The following is a 19,964-nucleotide window of genomic DNA, read 5'->3' as shown; positions in this document are numbered from 1 at the left end:
TGTGTAAAGGAGAGAGCGAGAAGGGGTGGGGGAGAGGCCATGCATGTGAGATGGGAGAGCTCCTCAGCCTGTCCTGAAGTATGTCTGCCCACGCGCACAGACATGCACAAAATGGCGCGCCGCTCGCATATTCTGGCCAAATATCATTCTGGCCAAGTAGCAGTAGTACCGTACAAATATTTGTATCAGCTACCATGAGTTTGTACAACAGAAGGGTGCTAAAAACAGCTGGGTATCGACAACCACAATACAGACTCTCTCTTTACCTTATTTGTTGCTGTAGGTTGGGTTGCTAAGGCAGTCTCTGCTCGCTCTGAATTCCCTTTTCACTCTTCCTCTCCTTCACTTCTCTCCCCGCTCCCTCACTTCTCTCCTCTCTTTGTGTGTTGGTGTCTCTCAGGACCACACTGGCCTTTTTTTCACAGGCTTTATTGTTTTCCGCTGTGCAGCTGCAAAGCATGGAGGAGCCCCCTGCAGGTGTGATTATGTGTGGTAACGCTCTGCCCCCCCCCCCACTTCTCCCACCCCAGCCAGCGGGCGGGTGGGGGGGGGCGCGCTGGGCCCATTGCCCCGCTGAGCCCTGCCAAACCGGGGTTAAAATTACGCTCTGAACGCATAGAGCACTGTGATTAATCACACAGGTGGGACCCCCAGTCGAGGGCCCAGGGGGTGGCCCCACTGTGGTGCACAGCACCCACTCAACAACCCCCACCCTCCCCCAACCTTACACCCCTCTAGCCTATAAATAGGGAAGATGCAGAACCACTGAACTGTATGCAGCTTCCTAGAACAACCCTTCCATCCCTATTCCCCGTCATTCTGAGGAAAACAAAATGGCGTCGACACTGCTGTGAGAGCTTTTGTCTTAAACGTAAAGGCTTCACCACATCATACGAAATAGTCATTTGTAGTCATGCCTGATTGCCTGTAGTTAAATAGCTAGGTCTTCATGGACATTTAGAGGCTCTTAAAATCCAAACCTCAATCTCCTCACTAATGACTTCAATCTGTTCTTTTAATATTCTATCGTTCTCTACTCTGTTCTTTAAATATTCTATCGTTCTCTACTCTGTTCTTTAAATATTCTATCGTTCTCTACTCTGTTCTTTAAATATTCTATCGTTCTCTACTCTGTTCTTTTAATATTCTATCGTTCTCTACTCTGTTCTTTTAATATTCTATCGTTCTCTACTCTGTTCTTTTAATATTCTATTGTTCTCTACTCTGTTCTTTAAATATTCTATCGTTCGCTACTCTGTTCTTTTCTCCTTTACGTCAGAATTTCCCAGCTTTCCCTCTTTCAGCAGCCACCTTTCTAATATATTGTCATCTCTCCTCTGTCTGTCTTGCTCGTGGTATCCCTCCATCTGGGGGAAAGGAAATGAACGTGATCTGGCCCTCTGACACTCTCTCTCCCTGGGAAATGAGGGGCTCTGGTCCGACACTCCTATTGTTCAGCATGTGGCCTCTCACTCCCTCTCTCTGTCTGCTTCCCCCTGGAAGGACTGGACTATTATTATTGCGATTATCTCCATCGTGCGCATGCACGCAGACATGGGCATCAGTCACAGCCCACACGGCAGGCACGCCGCAGGGATTTACAACACAATAGCAGAACACTGGGGTGTCCCCACTGGCAGGTTATCACCCCGGGCCAAAATGGCTTCTCTCTCTCCTCTGCTCTCCATCTGAGGGTGAGAGATGAGATGTAGAGTAGTTGGCTGTTTGGCTTTGGGAGTGTGTAGAAATGTATCTTGGGCGGAGAGTGTAAATAGTGTACACAAAATAGCAGTTGGTGGGTGTTAGTATACTGTAGGATGTACTTATTGGAAAAGTGTAAACATATGTCAAATGTATTATTTAGGACTCCAAGTTGTTTATTCCTATCATGAAACATGGTTTTAGGAAGAAAATGGGCACTTACTTTAATGATCAAATACACTGTTGAAGAGGATTCGCGTACTAAGGAATTACTGTATTAACACATTCATGTTGAAGAGGATTCGAGTACTAAGGAATTACTGTATTAACACATTCATGTTGAAGAGATTAAGAGGAAAAGGTACAAGTCTTTAATAACAGAGAGCAGTTTCCCCTCTCTCTCTCCTTCTCTCTCTCTCTGTGTCTCTCTGTTCATCCCATTATATCTGATTTAGTCTGACAGGGTTTTTAGGAGGCCATGGGTACACCCTACACTGCTTTACCCTGTGAGCAGTTAGTGCAGCTTTGGGGGACTCTATCACATTACTGGATTAGATTATACAGTTGGAGGTCTCTCTGCCTCCCTTCAAATCACCTGTCCTCCAGGACAGAGCAAAACGCTGGCACAGCCATGAGGAAAGCTGTATAATCACATTCCAGTCTCCCGAGCTCTCAGAGCAAGAGGCGTCACTGCAGTACCTGGTTCGAATCCAGGCAGCATCACATCCGGCCGTGATTGGGAGTCCCATAGGGCAGCGCACAATTGGCCCAGCGTAGTCCGGGTTAGGCCGTCATTGTAAATAAGAATTTCTTCTTAACTGACTTGTTCTTAACTGACTTGCCTAGTTAAATAAATAAATAACCTCACAGTGGAGAAACGCTTGACAGGTCAATGACTTAGATACTGAGTGACATGCTGATAGGCCAATGTGACGGGGGGAGATCTTTAACAAGGTGAAGGAGGCCGTAAGTAAACAGGTTTATCTGTGTGTTTGTTGTGAGTGTACGTGTCGTGTGTATGTGCGTAACAGAATAATACTCCTGCTAGCGTAATCACACGTGACAGTGTGAGCTGTCTGAGCCGTGTTGTTAGGCAGTCTCCTCTCCACCCAGCCATGGTACGTCTACATTAAACAATCAGAGAAATAGGAATGGACGGGCAGTGGGAGAAATACACCCGGAGAAGGCCTCTCGTATGGCCGTTGCCTGGCTCACCACTCAGATTCATTAAAAACACCAGGTTTTTACACCCCCCTTTTCTCCATGTAATCAAGGACTTTTCCGTGCCTGCTCCTCCACTTCTCCCCGTCTCATCGATTACCCTCCGCCCTCAAACTTGGCCAGCAACAGGAAAACAAATCGGCAGCTAGTGAGGATGCACGCATAACAAGCCATCTGAGGGAAGCATCAACTTCAGCTAAACACATCAGTTCACAGAGTTTTGCTAACCACACATGTACCTCTTAATTCTACAATAACTGTGTCCCAACCTTTCCACACAGACAGTTCCAGGTATAGTTGCACAAATCCCCCTCCCCCCACACACACACACACACACACACACGAGTGTACTCGCACAGGAAGGAGATAGGAGCCGCATTGAGCAGATGTTGGAGCTTTCAGGAGGTAAACTGATTGAGATGCAGTGTCACCTTGTTAATGATCACCCAAGACAACACGGAGGGGAGAGCGAGGGTATGATCACACCTTCACAAATGTCACTGTGGATAACAGGGCTGGGTAGGTGAGGTGTCTGCAGTGCACATCTTCACTGTGCAAATGTGAAGAGAGCAGGGATGTACAATTGGGAGGTGTGTGTGTCTGTGTGTGTGTGTGTGTGTGTGTGTGTGTGTGTGTGTGTGTGTTACTGTGCAGGTATCTCAGTTACATCAGGGGGATTTGTTATGAGAGGGGCTGAGATAGTATATATGACAAAAGATACCCACCCAAGCTCAACCACAACACACACATCTCTCTACCACACACAGACCTGTGACGGCAGATGAACATTAATAACATTTATGGAAATGTAAGGTGATTGTCTGAACACCAGCGAAGTAGCGGAGAGGAAGAAATGAAGTCGACATGATTATCACTGTCGACAAGGTAAGCCGCTCCGCCGGCGCTTTATCATTAGTGATGTGACGCACAGACAACACACACTGAAGACCTCTTGTTCTAGATCCCTCTCTGCCACAATGGGGATGAAGACTGTATCCATCACCTTACAAACTGTAAACAATGGAGTAGAATGAAGAATACCTTCACTGTTGCTACTGTTCTAGCTAACAAACTAATGTATAACATAGAATGTGTGTACAAGGTAAAAATCCCAACATGTTTCAGGACATTTTAGGTTGGAAATGCCTAGTGAGAACTAAGACTTCCGCATTCTGAAGGGTTTCTATAAGGAGAAAAGAGGGTAAAATATCAAAGCTCAGGGATAACCTCAGCAGTCGTATATCAAAGCTCAGGGATAACCTCAGCAGTCGTATATCAAAGCTCATGGATAACCTCAGCAGTCGTATATCAAAGCTCAGGGATAACCTCAGCAGTCGTATATCAAAGCTCAGGGATAACCTCAGCAGTCGTATATCAAAGCTCAGGGATAACCTCAGCAGTCGTATATCAAAGCTCAGGGATAACCTCAGCAGTCGTATATCAAAGCTCAGGCGATAACCTCAGCAGTCGTATATCAAAGCTCAGGGATAACCTCAGCAGTCGTATATCAAAGCTCAGGGATAACCTCAGCAGTCGTATATCAAAGCTCAGGGATAACCTCAGCAGTCGTATATCAAAGCTCAGGGATAACCTCAGCAGTCGTATATCAAAGCTCAGGGATAACCTCAGCAGTCGTATATCAAAGCTCAGGGATAACCTCAGCAGTCGTATATCAAAGCTCAGGGATAACCGCAGCAGTCGTATATCAAAGCTCAGGGATAACCTCAGCAGTCATATATCAAAGCCGACAGATAGCGTAGCTTTTTAATGATTGTTTCGTAATCTGCCCAAGAAAGAGAGGAGTGAGAGGGAGAGCAGAAAACTCCTCCTCTGTGATCTCTCCTCAATTTTCTCACCACAGACGCCTCGCCAGATAAAGGTAAAGACAATGCTCTTTTTCACTGTTGAAAAAACGTCATCCATCTTTGAAGAGGGGTTCGAAAGAAATGAAATAATAACATTATTGAAAATAATCTGCCTCAATTCCATAATTAATCTCCAGTTTTTCTGAAAATTCCGATGTTAATTAACCCAAAATTCCCTCCATGGCGGCTGAGAGAGACAAGCGTTCAGCCTGCCCCCCTTCAAGCCCCCCCTATCTCTCCCCATCGCGGTACAGTCTTTTAGGGGGAGAGAGCGCTCTGAAAGGAGAGAATTCTCAGGGTGGAGGGCTGAAGGTGGAGATGGGGGAGGAGAGAGAGCATGGGGACATGGATGGGATGGGCCTTCAGCCCTCAGAGAGGAGAGGAAAATTAACACCGTGTGATGGGAAGTAAGAGAAAAAGAAAACTGGGCTGATGAATGAATCCAGTGGGGAGAAGCTCTGTTCCTAGCCAGACTGGGCTGGGCTGGGCTAGGCAGCAAGCCTGTACACTATAGCTGTGGTTCTGTTCTGTACCAGCTCTCTCTCTCTCTCTCTCCAGACAACTACTGCAGGACTCAGGAGGACCCACGCACTGAAAACACATCAACCGGCACAACTCCGATATCAGCTGTCAGGCCTGGAGAAGGCTGGGGAGTCGCTGCGGATCTCAGTGTTCTGCCGTTTGTTCTCCCAAATTACTCACAGGCCAAGCTTGTTAATCTACACTACAGTACACTGCGGCAGCAATTATTAGTTACAGAATAACAACACAGACGGAGGAAGCCCGTAAAAAACTACAGAGGAACTTTTCAGTTGAGCACACATACCTCTGTGCTGCATCAGAGCCTGTTAACCTGACTTGCCTCCAGATAGCATGTGCTGGGAAATGTCATCCACCTGGTGGGAATCAGGGGGGAGTCTGTCTGGCATCTTTGGGCTGCTTCTAAGGTCTCGCTAACTTTGTGGAGACCTATTTACAACATGTTATTACAATGATATGCATACTGTGGGTGAGGTAATATGCCGCCCTTATGTGATCGTCCCTGCCTCCTAACTCTCCACTGTGTCCTCTACGTCCAGGTGTGGAGGACAGTGCGCGGTGGTGAACACACAAGGTTAGTAGTGGGTGGCCAATCAGACCATACAAAGGAAATGCTCTACAGTGCCATTTATTTTTATACTGCAGAGGAACATTGTTGGTTATTCACCATATGACTGATTCATAAATTACTAAACTGAACCTGCTATTTACCGAAACCTTAGCATTTTTATATATTGTACGTAGATTTCAATGTTACTGGTAGAGCAGAGAAAAAAAAAACACTTCATCCTTATAATGTCCTAGAGAGTGCACACATGTCGAAGAGAAAGAGAGAGAGCGAGAGAGCGAGAGAGCGAGAGAGCGCGAGAGAGAGAGCGAGAGAGAGAGCGAGAGAGAGAGCGAGAGAGAGAGCGAGAGAGAGAGCGCGAGAGAGCGAGAGAGAGAGAGAGAGAGAGCGAGAGAGAGAGAGAGAGCGAGCGAGAGCGAGAGCGAGAACACAATGAGGGCTATTGCCTGGGAGAAATTCCAGTGATGAGGAGGAAAAAGGGAGAGCAAGAAAAGGAAATGTTTGTTGCCCTTTTACTGTACACCACGGCCTGCAGTCACAGCCCTGGTCGCATAGTGAAGAGTTAACGGAGCAGTCAGACCTGCAGCCGCGGCCTCAGCTGCGCAGTCAAGTGTTAAACAATGGAACAGCTGTCGAGTGCGGCAGCTCCAGAAATAGAGCTGTTCATTTCACCTGTCTGTCTCACACCTGTGTGCTGTGCAGGCCGGGGAGAGAGAGGGCGAGGGCTAAGCCAAACAGAAGGCTGTGGAGCCAGAGGAAACTGAAAGGAGAGACGGGCACAGAGATAACAAACACACACGCGTAAGCACACAAACAGGAAATGACTAGGCTGACTCACCAATCATGTGATTGGCTACGTGGATCTGGATCTCCCGTTCTGTCTCGAAGGTCATTTGGCATTTGATGCACTGGTACGTCTTCTTCTGCAATGCAATAGAAAGGTAGACAATAATTTTAGAGATGGAATCAAACTGCTCATTCACTCACACACACACACACACACACACAATACAAAAAGGATGTACTGGGGGGGGGGTTGGAGGTTTCTCCTTGCTGTTACACTGAGCTGAAACAAAAGCGGAGGTAAAGATTGAGCGTCCCTGGGACCTCACTGTCAATATCTAGTAGAGCGAACAGGCCACACAATGCCTCAGCAGGGCCGAGCTGCAGGCCCCGCCAGGCCCAAATGAAACGCAGCCATGAATTCACACATCTAACTGAGCACAACTTCTTACTGACACGCTAGCCACTGGGAACTGACACACTGCTAGAAAATACCGTTAAAATGCTTATGGTATTGTATGAGGGAAATCTTTTAAAAGCTAGGCTATTTTTGCACCCATGATAAGTATAATGGGAACAACATGGCGTCAAATGAAATAAAATAAAAATGACATTCAAATCTTTAGATTTCAGATCACACAAAAAGGATTAGGAATGAGTGAATACAATGACGTTCTAATGCATTCATTAGATTCGTCTAAATGCAGGGCCATTAAACTTTTTGTTGGGTTGGTAATAACTGCAGAGGACCTTGTTGGTTATTCACCATATGACTGATTCATAAATTACTAAACTGAACCTGCTATTTACCGAAACCTAAGCATTTTCATATATTGTACATAGATTTCAATGTAAATCAATGTGCTGATCAAGCCATAGCGGGGAAAACATTATAAGTGTGTTCTTACTTTAGGGACAGAAGATGCATCCGTCACCTTCTTGGCTCCGCTGTTCTCCGGGCTCATCTCGGGGTGGTCCACCTGAACGTGGCTCTCCAGGTCCTCCAGGGTCTCAAACTTCACAGCACACTCGGGGCATCGCAGCCCAACTGCAGCCTTCTCTCCCCCGGCCTCCTGGGGAGTGGTGCCCCCGCTGGGAGACTGGCCGTTGGTAGCCCGGTTCATACAGCCAGCACAGAGCCCATAGGGCAGCCCGTTCACATCCAGCTTCACCAGATCCTGCTTGTTCTTGAACTCCTTGAGGCACAGGGCACACTTGTAGTGCTTGTGTTGCTGCAGCTGGCCATTGGGGGAGGAGGAGGCTGAGCCGCCCCCGCCTCCGCTGCCCCCACCGGCTGAGAGCTTCTGCATGTGGAAGGTGCCGTGGATCTTGAGCTCCAGGGTGGAGGTGACCGTCTGCATGCACACCACACAGCGGAAGCCCGTCAGAGAGTTCCTCAGGTCCGGGTGCATCTGGCAGTGCTCTATGAAATCCTCCTCGCTCTGCAGGGGCATCTTACAGATGCGGCACGTGCCCGTGTCCAGGCTCTTGCTGTGGGTGACCTTGTGTTCGGTGAGTGTGAGCAGGGAGGGGAAGCGCTCTCCACAGATAGGGCACATGTAGTGCTTGGCGGGACCACGGTGGGTCTGGGCATGCTCCCTCAGACCGTTCTCAGAGAAGAAGGTCCGTGAGCACACGTTGCACTTGTGGTTTCCCTTGATAAAGTCGGCCTTCTTCTTGCGGGAGCTAGCATCGTCGTCGCCGGGCTGGATGTTGTGGTCCCTCAGTCGGTGGTTCTGCAGAAGACTCTCCATAGTGTAGGCCGCTCCACAGATGTCACAGGCGTACATGGGCTCTGAATTGTCCAGCTCCTCCTCCCCTCCGCTGGCCTCATGGCTGTTGGCTACATCCTGACTCGTGTTCTTTAGCAGCATGTTCTGCAGGTCAGCCTGCTCCGTGGCCACTGTCGATCTTTCGCTTCCTCCCCCACGCTTGGAGCTCTGGGTTACACCGTTGGGTGTGCCGTTCTGGCTTCCCCCATTCCCGGTGCCGTTCCCCCCATCAAAGACACAGTGCTTCTCCCTCAGGTGCCTTTCCAGCAGAACGATGGCGTGGAAGGCCTTGCCACAGAAGCGGCAGTTGAACTTCTTACTGTGGGTGGTGATGTGGCACTGCAGCTCCACCTCTGTGCAGAACGTCTCCCCACAGAAGATGCACTTACGGGCCTTGCTGGTGACACCGGGGCCGGTGGGGTGCCCCAGGTGGCTGTGTTTAACATGCAGCTCAAGGTCACTCTCCTTCCGGAAGTCCCAGGTGCAGGCTGTGCAGCGGAACATCTTCTTCTCGTTGCTGTGCTTGACAGCCAGGTGGACCTGGATGGACACCTTGGAGTCAAACACCTCCTGGCACAGCGTACAGTGGTACAGCACAAAGGTGTGCATGTCCAGCAGGTGCTTCTGCAGATCATCCACTGAGGAGAACTGCTTATCACAGCTCTCACAGACGTACTGGGTGGACGTGGTGGTGTAGTGGACCGTCAGGTGCTGCAGCAGAGACTCCTGGGAGTCGAAGTCCTCTTTGTTGCACTGCGGGCAGGACTGCCTCCTCAGCAGCATCTCCAGGTGGGACTTGAGATGGGCTTGAAAGCCCTCGAAGCTGCTGAAGCGCAGGTCACACTGGTTGCAGGGGTAGTCTCCATTGGACCCTGCTGTGGTGGAGTCCCCAGCCAGCCTATGGCGTTTGGGGGAGGAGATCTCCACATCAGAGGAGGCGGGGCTGAGTTCCGCCACCTTTGCTTGCCGCTTGTTATTGGCCAGTGGGATGTTCTTGTGGTTCTCCTTGATGTGCTTGGTGAGCTTGAGCAGGGAGCCGAAGATGGGCGAGTTGGTGCAGTAAGGGCAGGAGTAGACCTCCATGAAGGACTGGGAGGGCTGCAGGACAGGAGACTCCATCTTGGGCATGCCTCCTCCACTGCAGTGGGTCTGCTGAATGTGCTCTGTGAGAGAGGACTCCGTGAGGAAGCCCATGGAGCACTGGTTGCAGAAGAAGGCGTGGTTGCCCTCCAGGGTGGTGGAGCCTGCGACCATTCCTCCAGGCAGGCAGTGGGACACACGGATGTGCTCCTGCAGGGTGTTGATGTCTGCAAACATGTCTGGGCAGTAGTTGCAGTGGAAGGCCGACACGTTGGTGAACTGAAGCAGGGGGAAGGCCGCTGAGGCGCCTCCGCTGCCTCTGTGGGCTTTGCGGATGTGTTCGTTGAGGTTGTAGAGCGTGGGCAGGGTGTCCAGGCACAGCTGGCAGGTATGGTTCTGCTGGGGCTTGTCTGCATGGATGGTCTTCAAATGAATCTCCAGAACGGCCAGGCTGTTGAAATCTCTCTTGGAGCAGTAGGGGCAGCTGTAGGTCACCTTGGCTGTCCAGTGACCCCCGTCATCATGGTCAGAGTTCGGGGCCAGCTTGCGCCGGCTCTGGATGGGCTTCAGGGTGGAGTCTGGGGTGGAGCCCCTCTCCAGAGAGGCGCTGGAGTCTGGGGTGGCGCTGCTCATGGATGCCACGCTGCCCAGCACAGGGTCAGGGCTGGGACTGTGATTACTGGAGTCGGGCTGCCGGTGGCTGTCCATGTGGCAGTAGACGTCCTCCACAGAGGGGAACTGCTCTGAGCACACGGGACACTTGTGTTTGTGGTTAGCGTGGGACGTCTCGATATGGGAGAGCAGCAGGCCCTCATCGCTGAAGATCTCGGGGCAGTGGATGCACTGCAGGTCGGAGCGGTCAGACAGCTGGGGGTGGCGGGTCACTACGTGCTTCTCCAGCTCGTCTGTCTGGCTGAAGGTCTCCTCACAGTAGTCACACATGTACAGGTCCTGGTCCATCTCCCCTCCACTGCCCGCATTACTGCCACGCTTCCCCCCTTCCTTTTCAGCACGCAGGGCCAGGTGCTCCTTGTTCTTCCTGTGGGCCTGCATGTGGCTTTGCAGAGAGGACGTGGAGGAGAAGCCTCTCTTGCACACGCTGCACTTAAAGGGCTTGCTGGAGCTGTGGGTCTTCAGGTGGATCTTGAGATGGTCGCTGCGGGAGAAAGCCGCCTCACATTCCTGGCAACTGTACTTCTTGTCTCCGGTGTGGAGCTTGACGTGGCGATCGCGGCTGCGCTTGTGCTTGAACAGGCGGCTGCAGAAGGTGCACTTGAAGGGCAGCTTGTCGCTGTGGATCTGCTCATGGCGCTTCAGGTAGCTGAGGCGGCTGAAAGACTTGTCGCAGAACTGGCAGGGGTAGGGCAGCCCCGCGCCCCCTTCCTCCTCCCCTGTGCCCATACCCAGATCGCTGCAGCCGTCCCCCAGCATCTGTGACGGTGACGCCACGTCTTTGCTGGAGGGAGAGGACCCTACCCAGGAGAGCCCAGGGTCATCATCACCATCTGCAATGCAAAACACAGACAGAATTGAAATGTTAGAGAGGAGATTTAAAAGAAAATCTAAAACTGAATAGAATTAAAGACAGTCCCACAAGATTTAAGAAATAAGGACAAATTGTATTTTCTCTCTCTTCATCCTCCCTAAGCAAACATCCCCCACCCCTCTAGAATTACATCTGCCTCATCATATATTGTCATTATGGGGACAAGATTGAAATACCTAAAACCGATTAGGAGACGCTCAAATAGTGAGGGTATATTCTTATATGACAATGTGAATTAAATAAAACACGGGATTCTGCATGCTTTTCTCCAGTTTGGTGCTGACACAAGGGAAAGTCTATTAATGCATACATAATATAAATATACACAAAGAGCATATATTAACTCTGTCCTGCTTTGTGCAGTCTGAGGGGGCCTGCCACAGCCCTCACGTCATCTATTTAGCATCTAAACTAGAGCCCTCTGAAGGAGAGGAGAAACGCTCATGACTTATTGAGCAGGAATGCTGCAAGCCTGGAGTCCCACTGTGGCTCAGACAAACCCAGAATTCTCCAGCTCAGCCTGTTTGCTTTATTTGACTAAGTTTCACACTCTGCTCTAAATGTGTGAGGAGAGAAGCCTCTGGTAGTCATCATCACACATAACCAAATGTTTACAATAAGTAAACAGCCTCCCGCATTTCCCCTCTGCACACATACATCTTATAAAACACGCTTTTTACATGAAACTAGTCTGTAGCTGGAGGGCACGTGACTCAATCTGCATCTCATTTGTATTTTGGCTGACAATCACACTCAAACAGGTAAACTGTCCTCTCAGCAAAATTAGGCTTTAAAACAAAGTATTAACAACATTCTTTATCTAAGAGAGAAAAGTCATTTGCTACTTAACTCTGTAAGCAACTATGAATATTTTCCCCTTCCCACTATCCACTCCTACAGTATGTGTTATACAGAAGGTATGCACTGTAGATTTGGTGGAAAATAGATGAATGTGATGAAATCGATCCACTCGAAAATGTAGATGCTGTGCAGAGCAAATAAAAAAACTGCAGGGTTTTGTGGGTCATTTTGTTGTAAAAACATGAATTATGAATTTAGCTTGGAGCTAGGAAAGAAACCTCTGCTCTAAAAGACTGTAAAATAGAAATATTACATGGAAGCTAAAGGCAACAGGAGAGAGATGCCATCCAGCAGCAACAATCAGGAGAGTCGTATTACAGGACGAGGGCAAATTAATAAATAAGTATGAACGAGACCAAGGAAATGGACAAAGCTGGAAAGAAAAGATGTTGGGAAATATCTTTGAGAGAATTTGTACAGAGACAGGGGAAGCAGGAGAAACTAACAATTACAGCCTATTTATTTGCTACAGATCAAACCAGTAACACGCTGTTTTGTTGAGTACATAAATCCTAACATGAATGCTATTTTCAGCCCAAAACGTAGTACCACCTGCATTGTCTGTGTGTGTGTGCATGCGTGCATCTGTGCTCGTGCGTGAGTGTGTGATGTATTTATGTGTGGGTAAGTATGTAAGCGTGATTGAGGGGGGAACAACTCTGTTTCTCAGATTACAGTTAAGGCCTGTACCCCACTGTCTACACAGCTGGGGTGTCTGGACATCCCCTCCCTATTGTAGCCATTCCCCCCAGTCCTCCTCTCATGCCTTTGTGTCCGTGTCAGGATAAGAGTCATCCTGACACAAGTTAAACCCCGGCAGCACAGGAGTGAGAGGGCCTCGGCGGCCCGAATAAAGAGAGGGGATGAAAAGCCCAAAAGGGCCTTAACTGGGGTGAATTCTTTGGCTGCACAATGAAAGCGTGGCCCCTGACAGGCTGGTCTCTGATGTGAGCCGAGTGGAGGTGAGAGAGCAGAGGTTAGAGCTGCTCACGACTGACAGGTACGCCGTCCTGCCGAGCCCCAGCCATGTACTGCACCACATCACACCACATACAAAGGAACACTTGCTTGAGCATGAAGAAGAAGAAAGAAATAAAATGAGCGATAATAAGTAGAGAAGTGGGAGGGAGAAAGAATGGTGAGGGAAGAAGAGAAGGAAAAAAAACTCCTGGCACATGTGGTCATTCTGGCGAATTCTAAATCTATTAATGCTAATGCAATCCCTCTGACTGCAACAGAATGTGAGAAATCACTTTTGAGAAAGGAGATTATAGTCATTAAATAGCCTTAATCCTCAGAAGTGTGGCTGTCGGAAAATGGAAGATCACATGGCTTTTAGAGGGCTTTTGTCATCGGTCCGCCGGGGGACTTGGCAAGAGCACTAAACAGGGTAAGAAATTTCAATGAAAAGTTAAATTAGAAAAGAAACAGAAAATAAAGAGGGGGAAAGGCGAGGGGGAAGCTGAGAGAAAAGCGAGAAAAGACTGGAATGGGCACGTAAACACATGCTGCTCCCATGTCTCCTCACTCCAGCGTTCCCAAGCACACCCCTGATGGCTTCTCTGTCTTTATCTCGCTCTCCCCGTCCGCTCCACCCTCCGTCCTCCCATGTCTTTCATGTTGTTACTCATTACTGAATTAACAGGCTACAGTCATGGCTGCCCCTGGCGCTGGCCTTCACCTCTGCTGCCATGGCCCAGGTGGAGGGGTGGGGCCAGGCAGGGAGGAGGGAGGGCCTGGCAGATGGAGACACTGCAGTCCAGAGGAAGAACGGCCATCCTGCCTCCAATCAGGGCCCAGTAATTGGAACTGGCCGAACAAAACACATGGCCACAGACGAAGGCCCCAACTGAGCTCTACCTGAGCACGAGCATAGTGGTAGTGGATGGATGGAGCAGGGATAGCCACTTTGGTCTGAGTTTCAAGAGGACGCCCCATGCTGCCCCACCCCCCACCTCGCTCCATCCAGACTGGGCCGGCCTGATGACGCCTGTCCACTCTCTAATAGGCTGGCCAGCCAGCCGGCATGCCGAGGCCGGAGCGTGGAGGAAGCGCGGTAATGAAGACATGCCCAGCCTGGCGTCCCCAGCTCTAGCCTGCTCTTCCCCTCATCAGACACGAGGACAGAGGTCCGTCTCCCCGTGTCCCCCATCCCAAAACCATGCCATCCCTGAGAAGACGCTGTGGCGGTGTATCCTCTGAAGTGCAGTGGAAACACAGCCCCAGAAAGCAAAAAGCCAGGCTGTTCATTAGAGCAGGACGGCCTCCCCCTGTTTCCACATGATGTCCACAACACTGACTGGCAGACAGAGACTGACTAACGCCTTCCTTCATGTCCAAACAATGTGATCATTAATAATCTGTTCTAGCAACTGTACTGCCACTAAACGTGCTCCATATGCATACGGAGATAATCTGCAGTGTCAACGTGCTCCTCCTGGGAGGAGGGGGGGCAAACAGCCAGCTTGACTGGGCTGACATCGCTCTGCTGAGACTTGATTAAAAGCAGGGGGTCTGTTTCTATCCTATTCTAGAAAACAGTCGTCTGTAGTCACTCAGGCTTTGGACAACCATGGTGTGTCTGTTGTTTTTGCTGTACACATCATTTCAATACCACACAACATGGTCTGGACTAGGACAAAAACAAAGTGGGTGACCACTGAATCAATATTTATGGATGATCAATAGTCATAATGAAGAGTAACAGCAAGGGCCATAGCTGCTCCCACCCCCCAGTGGGTCAGAGACTAGACAACAGGAATCAGGTAACAAGACCGGCCCTACTGAGGGAGCAGTGGGTAATGTAGAAGGTCTTCTCTAATACGACTACTGTACAGTATGTGTGTATGTTTATCATATGGGCTCACCTCGTCACATTCCCCTGCCCTCAACTCACACGCCTCCTCCCTAATTAACATTTCCACCTTTCAGTCTGGCTCCCTGCCCAAACTTCCACCAAGCCCCCTGCCTGGCTCCCAACCCCATCCCCTTGGCCCCCTTCCCATGGCCCCAGGCAGCAGAGACGCACCGTAGGGGGCAGAAAAACAACTTCCACCCAGGTCTCTGACAGGGCAGCGCAGCATGCAGGCCAGACAAGCCTGGAGCAACGGACAAGCCGACAGGGGGAATGGAACTTTCAAGAGGAGAACCTCTCCCCATTTTCCAGCTCCTTCCATCCTTCCTTCTCACTTCTCCCCTCTTCCTTCCTCCCACTATCAATCCATTGTTTCCAAACTTTTCCAGGGTAAAACTGTCAACCTAAATCTTGTGGTATACTATGCAATAACTCATTCCTCAGTCAAATACTGTATCACAACACACACCGTGACTTCTGATGGGGTCTGAAGCCATGTGGGGTTGTTGTTGACCATCAAAATGTTTAATCTCCCTCTTTCGCAAACGTACACACATTTATCTCCCTAGGCCTAGTCTGTCTCTAGAGGTCTTCAGTCCACTGCTGTCCCTCAGACCCATGGGAGGCAGTCTGTCAGGGACCTGAGTACTGGAGGACACACACACACAGGGTGGGTGAAGTCAGAGCGGACACAGTCTGTCAGGGGCCTGAGTCCTGGAGGACACAGTCACACGCTGCCCACAGCCCATATGGAGCAGTTGGCGCCCAAAAGTGCCCAAGCAGCCGGCCACATTCCCAGGGCAGAAGGTGAGGGGCAGGGGTGTCGGGGTGAGGGGGGCATGGGGCGACAACAGCTGACAGGCCTCTCCTCTCTTCACCGCCCAAGAGACATCCAGGTGACAGGAGGGGAACTGGGACAAACATGGGTGAGGTTGACCATTATATGAGTCACTCAGTCCTATAGAGACAACCTTGAACGACGAAGGACCTCCATCACCCCTCATACAGTGCATTCTGAAAGTATTCAGACCCCTTGACTTTTCTCACATTTTATGTTACAGCCTTATTCTAAAATGTATTACAGATTTTTTATTCTTATCAATCTACAGACAATAACCTATAACGACAAACGAAAAAACGTTGAAATATTTGCTAAATTTAAAATAAAAACAGAAATACCTTAATTACATAAGTATTCAGAACCTCTGCTATGAGACTTGAAATTGTACTCAGGTGCATCCTGTTTCCATTGATCATCCATGAGATGTTTCTATAACTTGATTGGAGTCAATTGATTGGACATGATTTGGAAAGTCACACACCTGTCTATATAAGGTCCCACAGTTCACAGTGCATGTAAGAGCAAAAACCAAGCCATAAGGTCGAAGGAATTGTCTGTAGAGCTCCGAGACAGGATTGTGTCGAGGCACAGATCTGGGGAAGGGTACCAAAACATTTCTGCAGCATTGAAGGTCCTCAAGAACACAGTGGCCTCTATCATTCTTAAATGGAAGTAGTTTGGAACCACCAAGACTCTTCCTAGAGCTGGCCGCCCAGCCAAACTGAGCAATCGTGGGAGAAGGGCCTTGGTCAGGGAGGTGACCAAGAACCCAATGGTCACTCCGACAGAGCTCCAGAGTTCCTCTGTGGAGATGGGAGAACCTTCCAGAAGGACAACCATCTCTGCAGCACTCCACCAATCAGTTATTTATGGTAGTGGCCAGACGGAAGCCACTCCTCAGTAAAAAGCACGACAGCCCGCTTGGAGTTTGCCAAAAGGCAAGTAAAGGACTCTCAGACCATGAGAAACAAGATTCTCTGGTCTGATGAAACCAAGATTGAACTCTTTGGCCTGAATGCCAAGCTTCACGTCTGGAGGAAACCTGGCACCATCCCTACGGTGAAGCATGGTGGTGGCAGCATCATGCTGTGGGGATGTTTTTCAGCGGCAGGGACTGGGAAAATAGTCAGGATCGAGGGAAAGATGAACGGAGCAAAGTATGGAGAGATCCTTGACGAAAGCCTGCTCTACAGTGCGCAGGACCTCAGACTGGGGCGAAGGTTCACCTTCCAACAGGACAACAACACTAAGAACACTGCCAAGACAACGCAGGAGTGGCTTCGGGACAAGTTTCTGAATGTCCTTGAGTGACCCAATCAGAGCCCGGATTGAACCCAATCGAACATCTCTGTAGAGACCTGAAAATAGCTGTGCAGCGACGTTCCCCATCCAACCTGACAGAGCTTGAGAGGATCTGCAGAGAAGAATGGGAGAAACTCCTTCAAATACAGGTGTGCCAAGCTTGTAGCCCCATACAGAAGAAGACTCGAGGCTGTAATCGCTGCCAAAGGTACTTTGACAAAGTACTGAGTAAAGGGTCTGAATACTATGTAAATGTGATATAAAAACCCGTTTTTGCTTTGTCGTTATGAGGTATTGTGTGTAGATTGATGAGGGGGGAAAAAACAATTTAATCAATTTTAGAATAAGGCTGTAACCTAACAAAATGTGGAAAAAGTCAAGGGGTCTAAATACTTTCCGAATGCACCGTATGCCAAACAAAAACCATTGACTGCAAAGTTTAACAAACCATACAACTCTATGCACAAGGACTACTTCTAACAATTTACACTGAAAATGGAAGTTTGGTAACTGAATCTCGGTACAATCTCACTCAATTTTTTACACGTACAGATTTTCAGAAAACTTTCAGAAACTGTTAAATATCTGCTCTGAATTAAGATAAACGATGTCTGCAGAAAGAATGGGGTGTCAGCAATTTTTTGGGGGGCGGGAGTTATTGAACTACATTAAGTGAAGCAGATTTACACCGGGTGAAGTTACTACATAACTAGAACGTAACGTCCAATAAAACTCATAGAATTGTGAATGTGCGTCGAGAGAGAGAGACCGACCGTGATTGGTTAAGATGAGTTTGACTCAAGTCTTGGTCGGTCTGTGAGAGCTGCAGGAGCCAGCACTGTTAAACAGCTGCAGATTAATTACATGTGAAGTGTACCAAAACAAGCCTTGCTACAGAGGCCATGTGGAGGAAGACGGCAGGCATCTGGTTCCTCTTTCTCCCCCTCTCCCCCTACTCCATCCTGCACTCTCTTCCTCTACTTCTCTCCCTCTACTCTCTCTCTGCCCATCGCTTCTTCTCGTCCCTCTCCAACCTTGCCTCTCTCTCGCTCTACCTCGCGCTCTGCCTCTCAGTCCCTCTCCCTTGCCTGTGTCAGTGGTATAGAGGTGTATGAGTAACAGTTTAGTTCCCTCTGTCAACGGGAAACTGTTGTGTGATCCATGGATGAAATCAACACCACAAACCTTCAACAGACCCTGCTTTGCTCAACCGCTACGGTTTCACCTGCCACCATAGCTGCACCACAACATCATCTGTAACAGTCAGCCCTTCGTCAGTCTCCGGCTACGGTGCTCTTGTTCCCTGTGATCTGAGCATCCTCTCTTTCCCTGGGCTTTAGGCAGACCCCACCGAAGCGTTTTCTCCATCGTTCAGCCCTCAACCTCTCCCCTATGATCAAACACATCCATTCTCTCACAGCTCACCAGGTCCTCTCGTTGCACGTAACCCTCTTCCCTCTCTCCTGACTATACTCCAGGGCTTTTCAATAGGCTGTGACTCAGGTCTTATGACACTGTTCTGTTCTGTTGGGTTATGAGTCAGACACTGTGTTGGTCTCTGTGCTGTGACTAAGGTGTATGCTGAGGATTTTCTAGGTTAGAGCCGTTCTCTCAGCATCATTCAACAGAGCTCAATCAAACCTAAACCTCATTGTTAAAAATAGCCGGCATCGCCAGCGGCAGGTTCAGAATAGGAGGAGTTTAGTGGCGGGGTTAGCGTGTGTACTCAGAGGGAGGGGCCTTGGGATAGAAGAGTTACCAGGAGACATCACTTACGTAATGTAACTATCTGTGGTATGACAGCCATGTCCACTCAGTAATCTAACAACAGACATATGGTCCTTTAGTAAACACAAATGGAGTTTGAAACAAACAGCCCTTTACATACTGTCCAGGCCTGGCTAAGAACACCAAAACAAAATCTGCTTCAGAAAATCAGCTACCCCAACAACTAGAGACATTGCCACCTAGAGTCTGCCTGGGAGAATACAAGTCAATGGATGGAGCCAAAATGCTTCCACAGTATACTGCCCCAAACATGCATCCATATAGCCACTGGATGAGATGGGGGAAAGACATTACACCACTACATTGTGTCTGTCAAATAACAAATAGACAGACAAAATGTTGTGAGCGACTACAACCAGACTAACGTACACTCTCTGTACCTCTACCAGTGGAGCAGAGCTAGTTGTCATTCTGCCAGTTTCCCTGTTCCTCTGAGGTTACCCATGTTTGTAGACCCCCCACCCCCACCCTGGTGTTGTAGGGCCTGTAAATAAGTCATGCAGGCAGCTGGAGCTGGAGCTGAGCGGAAGCAGTAGGCTGAGCTCTGTGGTTTCAGATGGGGAGATGGAGGCAGAGAGGCAGGCAGCAGCAGCCTGGGCTGAGAGATGGGGGTTAGGACTGGGGCTCCTGGGAGGCTTGGGGCCCAGGGGACCCCCAGCACAGGCAAAGAGAGGCGGGTACCTTCTGCCCACTGTGACACCCTAGGAGCCCCCCGGCCTCTCTGGGGAGGAGCGGCACTGAGAGGAACACGTGGACCTGCTATTAGTGACACACTGAGGGAGTAGAGCACAGACGGTGAGCAGGAACCACACACACACACACACACACACTGGCAGAAACGCACTGGCAGAGACACACACACACACACACACACACTGGCAGAGCCACACCACACACACACACACTGGCAGAGCCACTCACACACACTGGCAGAGCCACTCACACACACTGGCAGAGCCACACACACACACTGGCAGAGCCACACACACACACACTGGCAGAGCCACACACACACACTGGCAGAGCCACACACACACACTGGCAGAGCCACTCACACACACTGGCAGAGCCACAACACACACACACAGGCAGAGCCACTCACACACAAAGGCATGAGCACATTTAGCAGCGCTCTTATCCAGCGACGGATACATTTTATACATTTTTTTCGCCCCGAGGCACGGAGCCACTCACACACACAGGCAGAGCCACTCACACACACTGGCAGAGCCACTCACACAC

At 49.5% G+C, this 19,964-nt stretch overlaps 1 protein-coding gene across 3 annotated transcripts in view; it reads right to left on the bottom strand.

Annotated features, from left to right (window-relative positions):
- LOC106560867 (zinc finger protein 423) overlaps positions 1-19,964 on the bottom strand; it is a 139,357-nt gene that overhangs the window by 59,461 nt on the left and 59,932 nt on the right. For all 3 annotated transcript variants that reach the window (XM_014124251.2, XM_014124254.2, XM_014124252.2), the window contains exons 4-5: positions 7,587-11,035; positions 6,734-6,818 (exon numbers count right to left, since the gene is read on the bottom strand). In XM_014124251.2, coding sequence (XP_013979726.1) covers positions 6,734-6,818; positions 7,587-11,035 — 3,534 coding nt within the window. The remainder of the gene's footprint in view (positions 1-6,733; positions 6,819-7,586; positions 11,036-19,964) is intronic.

Source organism: Salmo salar, chromosome ssa10, assembly GCF_905237065.1.
Source record: "Salmo salar chromosome ssa10, Ssal_v3.1, whole genome shotgun sequence".
Lineage (NCBI taxonomy): Eukaryota > Metazoa > Chordata > Actinopteri > Salmoniformes > Salmonidae > Salmo > Salmo salar.
Note: the sequence above shows the minus strand (reverse complement) of the source record. Positions and strands in the feature narration are given on the sequence as shown.